The 9,783-nt window shown below is 38.6% G+C and overlaps 1 protein-coding gene across 1 annotated transcript in view; it reads right to left on the bottom strand.

Annotated features, from left to right (window-relative positions):
* Positions 1-8,138: 8,138 nt before the first annotated feature.
* Positions 8,139-9,783, bottom strand: part of LOC103146371 (ATP-binding cassette sub-family A member 1) — a 209,605-nt gene continuing 207,960 nt past the window's right edge. The window contains exon 51 of the mRNA XM_016677511.1: positions 8,139-9,593. Within this exon, the coding sequence (XP_016532997.1) occupies positions 9,465-9,593 (129 nt within the window). The 3' untranslated portion in view covers positions 8,139-9,464. The remainder of the gene's footprint in view (positions 9,594-9,783) is intronic.

Below are 9,783 nucleotides of genomic sequence, written 5' to 3'. Positions count from 1 at the left end.
GGCCGGTGCGATAGTAAGCAGCCCTGCTGTGTTTTGAGAATAAAATAAATTCCCACCATTTTCAACAGAGATGTGTTTCGCATTAAAAAAAAAAAAAAAGCACAAGAGAGTTTGAACAGAAATGCCAACAAAAGCGATTCTTGAACGCCGAGGAGAAAAGAACGTTTCCTTACGGTGATATTTGGACTCAGGTGTCGACTGCGTCAACAGAAGTCCCTTGTATGAGGAACTCCATGAAAAGGCTTTGGACAAAAGGATGAAACACATATTTCAAAACATGAAGTCAGAGCTGCTTTCAAGCTTTCTTTTCTATTTGCTTTTGTCCGTTAAAAGCTTTTGAAATTCATTTTCACTGTGGAAAAAAAAACATCACCTTTACCCCAGGCTTGACTTTTTCATTCACACGGATCCTTGGCATGTCGTGATGAGGTTCATGCGCTGCTGAAAACATCAACAATGGCTGCTCAACTGTCTCAATAAGGCAGGGCAACTCGCAGAAGCAAACCACATTCAGTCCTCACACCATGTCTCTATGTGTGGGGGGGAAGTCACCTGAAGGTGGCAGTACCGATTCAGATGATATGTTTGTGTTCATTTTGTGTGACTTGAGTCACATGAAGAAGTGTTGTTAAAACCCTTAACCCCCCCAAAAAACAAACATGTCTCCAAAGCAGGTTGACACTGATTTTTGCGTTCGTGGAGAGAGTCTGAAGGCGTATTTCTGAAGAGGAGGAATTTTGGTTTGGCAAAGGTGTTTGGCTTTTTGCAGGTGATACGGTCCTGGTGGGTTCTTCAAGCCGTAACGATGACATCAGCATGCGGTGGAGCGGCTCAAAGATGGATGCAAAGCGGAGAAAATAAGATTCAGCTCCTCTGTATCTCAGGGTCTTGGTTCTCAATCAGAGAAAGGTGAAATGCTTTCTCCAGGCAGGGGTTTAGCAGCTGCCTTAAGTATTATATGCTATATATACTTCACAAGTGATGGTTATGGAGGATGGTTTGGAAAATATATGTACATGGATACATCTTTTATACGGTGGCTGGACTCGGCCTTTAAAATATGATGAAGAGATGAATCATCCAGAGGGGAAGCTTGGAGCAAAGCAGATATTTTTTTTTTTTTACATTGGACTGGAGTTAGTTAGGCTTCAGGCATCTGATCAGGAAACATCATGAATGCATCTCTTTCGGGGATTTTCAGGCAGACAACACGGAGTGGATCCAGACCTCACAGAATGAGCTGAGCAGTGATGCTAGATGAGGGGAAATCTGGATTTACTTCCTGGAATTTGTTGCCCCAGACCGTCAAAATCGGATAATAACGGATGGAAGCCTCCTGTGTAAATATATCATAAAATAAAGAGGTAAGGTGAAGCAAAATCTTTTTTTTTCTTTTCTAACATCTTGATTATGTCCTGGTGAAGCAGCAAATCCTGTGGCCTCAGTTAATGGCCCGGTGATATGCCTGAAGTTGAAGAAAGCAAGACAAGTGGAGCTCTGGAAATATTTTTCAGTTTTTTTGTTTTTTTTTGTTTCTTACCTGCAGGTTACAGAGTAATACCACCATCCTGGGATGATGGAGGTTATTGGATGACACACACATAAATGATGGCTGGTCTTTGCTAAAGTAGATTGAAGCGCAGAAGAACCAGAAGACGAAGAGGACGCTCCGGCTAAAACACTTGGTTACCTCCACACCGACATTTCTAGGAAAAAAGGAAACAAAGACTTGTGTGTGTAACAGATGTAAGTGCTGGTTTGTCATCTGGAATTGAAAGGAAGTTATACTGTTAAGCCTTACAGCACTCAGCATCCATTGACAGTGGACAAGAACCAGAAAAACCACCTTATACAGCAACTCACAGTTATTTTATCTCTGCTTATTAAAAGCTTCCAACTAGCGACACCTGTACTTGCAGTCTGGATTTTTTCTTTTTTTACATTTCGGACGTGTCGTGTGGCTCATGCGCTGCTAATAACGCAGACAGAGACGCAGATCTGCTCGACAGTCTGAGCAAACCAGGGCAACTTGTCAGTCCCGACTTTATAGAAAACCTGGATGCGGAGACGGAGGAGGCAGCTAAATGGAATTCATGCATCATTTATCGTAGAACACCAGTTCTCCTCCTGTCAAACTGTCTTCTCTGGAGATGACTGTAGGGATTTCTGCTGAAAACACAAGCATTTTTTTTATTTTATTTTTTTTTTACTGTTCTTCACTTCAGCTCATAACTTTGTTTCCTTGTTATCATGACTCTTCTTTGATGGAGAGAAAATTCTATTCTCCGTTTAAGGTACGAGTAAGATTGTGTTGAGATTTCTACCATTTTGAACAGACTGGAATCTAAAAGTGCAACAGAAATGATCCTCTACTATTCAAAAGCCAACACTGGCACTTAAATGTATTTCTAAATGACTAATTGGAGCTTCCTGGTGAATCTGGAACGTAAGCACATAGAAAACTTTCACAGTGATTCCATCACTACTGGTACGTTTACCGCTGCCATCTTTGAGGGATTAAAAAAATCGCACAGAAAATATGATTAAAATCTGATGGTGTCTAACATTTAGCTTACATTATAAGTTAGCATTTGATCACATCCCTTTTTCATGTTTGAGGAGATGGCGTGAATCTTTACTCCACGTCGGAAGAAATAAATCCGTCTGCTTATCTCTCCCTTTGAAGGACGGACACTGCATGCAGCTCTACGGACACAAAGAGCTAAATAAATCATTCAGTGCCGTTTTTAAATATTAAACACAGAAACACTTGAAGTAGGATAGAAAGCAAAAAAAAAATTAATAATATCAAAGCCTTTCAAAATCCTATCTGGAATAAAAAAAAAAGCAGCTTCTCAATCCCAGATCATTCAGATCTGGGGCATTTGTGATAGCAATCCTCAAATGTTAGCCTCTTCCTTTTATCCGCAGAGCTGCTTCCGGCAGCACATTGTTGTCAAACAACCCATGGGAATTGCATATGTGTTTTCATACTTTAATTTGATAAAGCATAAAAAATTCAGCTTGCCAAGATTTTTCCATATGCAGCGTCAAAAGGATCCTACGAGTCAACCCTGACGAGTTGGGCAGCGCGTCTGTCAAAAAAAACCCACGAGGTTAATATTAAAATCCCCGCCAGTTTAAATCCTACATATTTGATAGCACGAGGCCTGTCGAAACATTAACATCCTGCTGCTCACACGGGCATTTAACAAGGAGAGATGTTATCACTTATGGCAAAATCAGTAAGCTCAAGAACTGACAACGTGAGAAGAAAGTTTTTTTTCCCTCAAACGTCAAAATCGGAAACCGTTAATTACGCTGAAGCGTGTTGGCGAATGACTGAATGGGAAAGAGGTTAGCCGCTGTCCAAGCTGCCATTTTCGATCTGGTCACATTTAAACATGCAGAAATGAGGTAAAACTGCTGCAGCACGTTTTGAGTATTGAACACGTCAACATGTTCCCTGTACGGGGTCTACAAAAAAGTATATTTTTTGGAATCATTATTTTCATAAAAACACAGTCCGTCCCTATATCTCGTTCAGCATCCGCAGAAGATATTTCTCAAAAATGTATTTTTCTTCATTCATCCTTCCTTCAGTTATAGAAAATCTGCTAGTTTTGAGAGCTAAAAACAAACAGAAGCAGAGCATGACATTTCTTCTTCAATACTTCATGGAGCCAGTACGGTGTGTTAGCAGTATGTACTATGATTGACCCCTAAAGGTCAAAGAATCAGCTGAAAGTAGTTGCAACACCCCGCCACTCCATGCACTCCCAGCACTTGGCAGGCTGAAGTGAGCGAATCTTTTATCAGTGCAGACAAAGTGTCTGCATAACAGAACATGAGACTTTTTGTTTTTGAAAAGTATGCTACACTAAAAGACGCATGGATAAGAGATGCTAGATTATTTGCTTAATAACGAATAGAAATACAAGGCAGGATTCGTCACTTTCTATATATTTAAAGGGAAACATGTTCAGTCGCATTTTGGTCTCTGTTTGTAGCTACAGCACCACTTACTGGTCAAACCTGGGCAGACTTTGGCAGGAAAGGGTTGAAGAACGGGAAGGAACATTCACTGAAACAGTTTCACAAAAATCTTTCTATCTCAGTTTGTGGAGATTGAACTTTCTCAATATTTATTGGAATCCGCTCAAACTGGCTCAATTAGCGTGACGCCTTGGCTCAGAATATTCATTACAGGCGCTGATTGTTTTAATTTACTCAGCATCTGAATCCACAGCCAACAGCCTAATGCTCTACTTCTACGGACAATCGCCAACATTCATGGGCTTCCAAACTGGAAACCATCCATTAAACCGAGAAGAAGAAGAAGAAGAAGAAGAGGTTTTGTCTCCGAAAATCCTTACAAGTCATTATTATTATTCGAATTTGTTGGTGAAAATCTTCTGGTTGGTCAAAAATAATGAAGAGATGGGAGAAAGGCTGATTTATTTTTTTACTTCTCGTCTTGGTGATGGCCTCCTGCCTATCTCTATGACAGGAATTAGTAATATTATTAAATGGATACTATAGCTGCCAAATTTGAACATACATCTTGCGCTAATGGATAAACCAACGAGTTATTGTTCAAAATGGATCAAAATGTGAGAACACAAGCTAGGTAACGAACAAGAAGTAAAAGTATTTCAGTTTTTTGGGAGTTAAGCAAAATAACACAGTTATACACAACATATTGCATGAATAGTTTCTCTTATCTACCAGTAATAGCCACCCCCCCTAAGCAACAGCTGCAGACTTTGAGAGCTGAGGATTATTACAGTTTAAAATAAGGCGGGGATTTTCTGCAAAGCTCACCTGTCAAGCAGGTCGTCAAATCTCCTCTGACCTCTAATCTTTACCCTCTGAAGCCGCACTGCCTTTTATTTAACAGCAAAACGTTTGGTCATTTTTGCGTCATCTCTTGTGATCGAACAGAAAGTTTCTCACAGAAAGAAAGCCTCAGTGAAACGATTTAGTTGTCATAATAAATGATCAGTCTTGGAGAAATAAGAGGACAGAGTGTGAAAATACTATGAGCGACCAGCAGTTCAATAAAAAGAAGTTCCCATTTGTTCAGAGAAATTTATGAAGCATACCCTAAAAAAAAGACAGTTTGACACATTAAAAATATTACGCAACAAAATGAGTTTCAGAGTTGTCTCCCATCAAGATCAATATTTTGATTTCAATCAATCTCTACCAGTCAATTTATTCGTTTTTTTACATGATGCTCTTTCAACCAAGTTTTATTTTGTACTCCGTCTCTGTGAAGCACCGTGGTTTCTCTCTCAAGAAGGTGCTATGTAACTCCAAGTCATTTACTTTTAAAGAATACTTAAAGTAGTGCTTACTTTTATAGCACTTGATATTCAAATCTCCTAAACAATCTACTCATCAAACAATAAAACAATTTGTCAAGGACATATAAATAGTACCTAAGGCATTAGCAGCATTTGCTCCTTGTTTCTGTGTGTTCAGCTTGCCTTCTGTAATGTAACCCCCTACCCATAAACTAACACGGTACACCGAAGAAAAAAAAAAAAAGTACATTGAAATAATGGTAAAAAGTACCTTAACATCTGAGATTTTATCACCTCGGTCGGGTTCCCAATTGGCCGATCATGTCTCCATGTCTGGCACTGTGCCGCAGAACTGTGCGCGCTAAATGAGAAAAGAAAGCAAAGACAAGTGATACCTGGCAGACGCCCAGAGATTTAGATGAGGTGCTCGATTTATGGAGAGGACTTCTCTGCCTTAAGAATGCATTGCATGAAGGAAAACTCACAAATTACAAAGATATGGACGTACTTTTCAGAAAGCATGTCCAGAAAACATCTGTTTTTGATTGGTCCAAGGTGGTATTGTAATTTTCCGAAACACTGAAGTTTGGTTTTCCTTTACCCGTAAGTTATAATCAATAAAATTGCAAAAAATAAAATAAATAAATAAAATAAAAAATAAAAGCTTGAAATGTTTTACTCTGTGTAACAAATCTCTGTAAAATGATTGTTTTCATTGTTTTGTGACTAGCAAGAAAAATTTCACTTTTACAAAATATTTGAGACACAAGACTTCCAGTAGGAGATTTAATTATTATATTATATTCAAACTCAACTGGTTTTACTGTGTGCAAATTCTAAAAATTATGTGTGAGCCTTGAACTCGCTCCAAAAACTAAAATACAGAGGAAGCCCACACAGGAAAAAAAAAAAAAAAAAAAAAAAANGAAATCATCATCAGACACCTGGCAGACAAAAACGTCTTTTCGGCTTTCAGATGAAGCCACTCCACTAACGGTGAAGTAAACTGCCTAAGGCCCAGTCTGTGTTCTGGCATCTTGTAGATTCAGGAGGAAGAATGTCGAATACAGAATAAGCAGAGCTCCTGTTGAAGGGAAAAAAAGGAAAAAAAAAAAAACAAAAAACTAGAAAAAGTCAAGTAAATAGAAAAACATGAAGGAAATTAAACTAAAGAGACTTTTCAAACTGGGACCCAAATGACTCTTTGGACAAATAAAGCTGTGAGCAAACATTAATTCAGAGTCGTATTACAATTTGTGCAAATGTTGATTCGCTTGGTCTCGGAAAAATATTCGCAACCCAAAAAGATTCATTAGGGTTTGCAACACACGGTATCGCCGTTCGAGGATTTAACAAAGAATGCAAACCATGTTAAGCTCCACAAGCAAGCCGCAAAGCGTGTGACGAGGGTATCAAAGTTTTATTAGGACTCCCAATGTGGAAAGTAAACCGCGCAAGAATGTTGTTTAGAACCTGAGAATCAACTGAAGAATTAGTTTTGCAACACATGGAGATGCTGAAAGTGTGTAGGGACGGGGAAATTAATGACTAAGGAAGCAGTGAGCAAATGAAATATTATCTGAACTGGAAAACTGTTTCTGCAGGGCAGCATTTTTCTTTTTTTTCCTTTTTTTTTTTTTGCATTTTGAGTAGAGAGAATAGTATTGAGTGGAAAAGCAGACTCACAGGGGAGAACACAGTGTAAACCTCGACCAAAGGCTGATGGGCCTTTATTAGTTCATCTAAAGAATCATTAAAAGCCTCTACAATAAAGTACTTTTGCAGGCAAGGCAGTGTTTGTGCATGTGCAAAAACAAAGTTGTAAAAATAATAATAATAATAATAAAAAAAAATAGTTCTTGTATTGAAGAAACACTTGCAATATTTTTATGGCATGAAGAAATCGCACAAAAGTTACCAATTTTCTAGAGTTTTAAGGTGGTTGAAAAACAGCTTGACCCGTTTCAGGTCAGTTGGGATTAACAGTATTATTTACTCTGGCATCTGCCACATTAATCATAGGATATTTCTTTAGTCAGACGTTTAAATAAAGCGCTACTATGAGATTACTCTACATTCACATATAAGCTGTCCTGTAGGTCACCGACTTCCTCTGTAGATGTGTGAGGCGACGTGATTTGTAATCCTCAACGTTTTCCATTGTTCTTTATTTTATTAACCATATTTTAACGTGACTCTTGGAACGCAACAAGACCTTTTTTTGTCTTTTGTGACATCTTTTTAAAACAAAGTTGTACTGTGATTTCCGTTTTACACAGCTACTAAAAAGTGACACTTGATTAACCAATGACTATTAATCACTAATGATATTTGACACTTTCTAGACACTTCAAAATAAATGGAATAACGAGTGCAAGGACACGGTCTTTCATTAAAATTTAACGGTTTTCTGCTTTTATGCCACATGATGGCAACTAGTTTGATGTAATTCTCCTATAAACACTTAATAAAAATCTGCCAAATGTTGTGAAAAACGGCTGAAATTTTTAACAACCCGCTCAAAGCTGTTTTTTTTTGTTGTTTTTTTCCCCCCCCAGCCCAATATGATCAATCGAAGCCCAGTTGGGCGGAAATCTGTCCAACCTGGCAACACTCGATACGAGTTACATTTAATATTCCCTTTGGGATAAATAGAACATCTTTAAAACTGAATTTAATTGAATCGAAGAGACTGGAAGCCAGGACAAGGATGGCAACAGCAACAAGGGCAAAATTAAGAAACATTTGCAATCATAACATATCGCTAACATGCATGCTTTTGTTCATTTCTGTTTTATGGAATCAAATAAACATCAAGACCAATCACAATTAAGGATGAGTCGGATTTTTTTTATTTTGACATAAAGCACTGAATTAGGATCAACACATTGTCTTATACAGATATTAAATTGTTGATGTTTAATCATGTATTCATTTTTATTACACTTAAATATGTATTAATTAATGCATTAATGTGATAAACTGACACTTAGACTTTGAAAAACATAATAAGAACACAAATCAATCTAACAGAAATAATTCATCAAGGAATAAATTACAACAAAATTAAACGGTTTAAGGCTCACACAGCCGTATACGTCTCCAGATGATTTTATAAAAACATTATGGCCACTTACATGAATGACTGCTGCATGCAGAGCAGCATCAAGAGCTTCGAAAAGTGCTCTGTGTAAAAACGCATGTAGGCACACAAAGGATACGTCGTCCTCTTTAAATAACCAACATGTTGCCACCTACTTGACTTTGCAGTAACCTCAGAGTCAGCCGTTCAACATGCCTCTAATTAACTGAAAACGTTCAGACGTTCAGTGCAAATGCATCCCGCCGCCGTCATTTGTTGTCTGAAAGTTGTCACTGGAGTGCCTGTCGGCAAATAAAGCTGCTGCGCATGTAGGCGATTGTGTCGCTTCAACATCCCCACGCGGTGTTTTGCAACACGGACCGACAGAATTACATTCTCTCAAACGTAAACAGACGATACACCAGGTCTTCAAATAAAGCGAGGTGTCCTCGACGCCGTGCAATTATCTGTGCGTAAGCTGGAAGATTTGGCCCAAAGACCAGCCCTGAGGTATGTAATGATCAGCAGCAAATCTCAAAACGGACTGCGTTCTTATCGGTCGGTAAAATTAGGAAAAAGGAAGATCACCTACCCGTGTGCTAAAAATACAGCGCAAATCTTTTAAATGTGTGCAGTTTGAGTAATTTCGCTTAAGTTAAAATTGATATGTTTAGTGTTGCGCTCTCATTTTTAAAAATAAGACATTTTAACACTTCAAAACAAGTTTAGAAAATGCTTCAAAACTATTCTACTGTAAACGCATGTAACGTAATTCATTTTGGTAAAGAAAGAAACGACGCCTTCCCTGCAAGTAGTAAATAGTATTTGAGCAACTGTTTAGTTTTTAACACAGATTTAGAAGGACAGGGGCGATTTCAAATGTTAAATTGCAATAAAATGTCGAAAAAAAAAGAAAAAACGCGTCTACAGGAAGCCTGAGTTCACAGAACAATCTGAGTAGTAGTAGGTGTTAAGAATCCAATTATTGTGTTGCTGCCAATAAAAAAAACTTCTTTTTTTTCCCCCTGAGACTTATTGCCGATTCATTCTGGTCCGATACGTCGATTTCTCCATCAGGCGTTCTCCGCTCCTCGGGTTCTCCGCAGCGACCTCAGCGGCATCTCGTCCGTGATGTCGACCGGGTTGCTGTGGGCCTGAGAGTCATCCTCCCCGTGCTGGTGGCGCGCAAAGTTCACAAAGACCTGAAACATCAACAATACGTCGTCACAAATCAAGACAGATTCCAGTTTTCAATATAAAGTTTCTCTCCTCTTTTCTCCTAGTTTTGGAAAAAAAAGAAGAAGAAAAAAAGCCAGAAATGGTGATTCAGCTGGCAGCTTTCGTGTGGACGAGTTGCCGTGCAAAGGCTACGAGGCGTCAAGCAAGTCGTCT

The sequence above is a fragment of the Poecilia formosa genome, unplaced genomic scaffold (assembly GCF_000485575.1).
Source record: "Poecilia formosa unplaced genomic scaffold, Poecilia_formosa-5.1.2 Scaffold157, whole genome shotgun sequence".
Taxonomy (NCBI): Eukaryota; Metazoa; Chordata; class Actinopteri; order Cyprinodontiformes; family Poeciliidae; genus Poecilia; species Poecilia formosa.
Note: the sequence above shows the minus strand (reverse complement) of the source record. Positions and strands in the feature narration are given on the sequence as shown.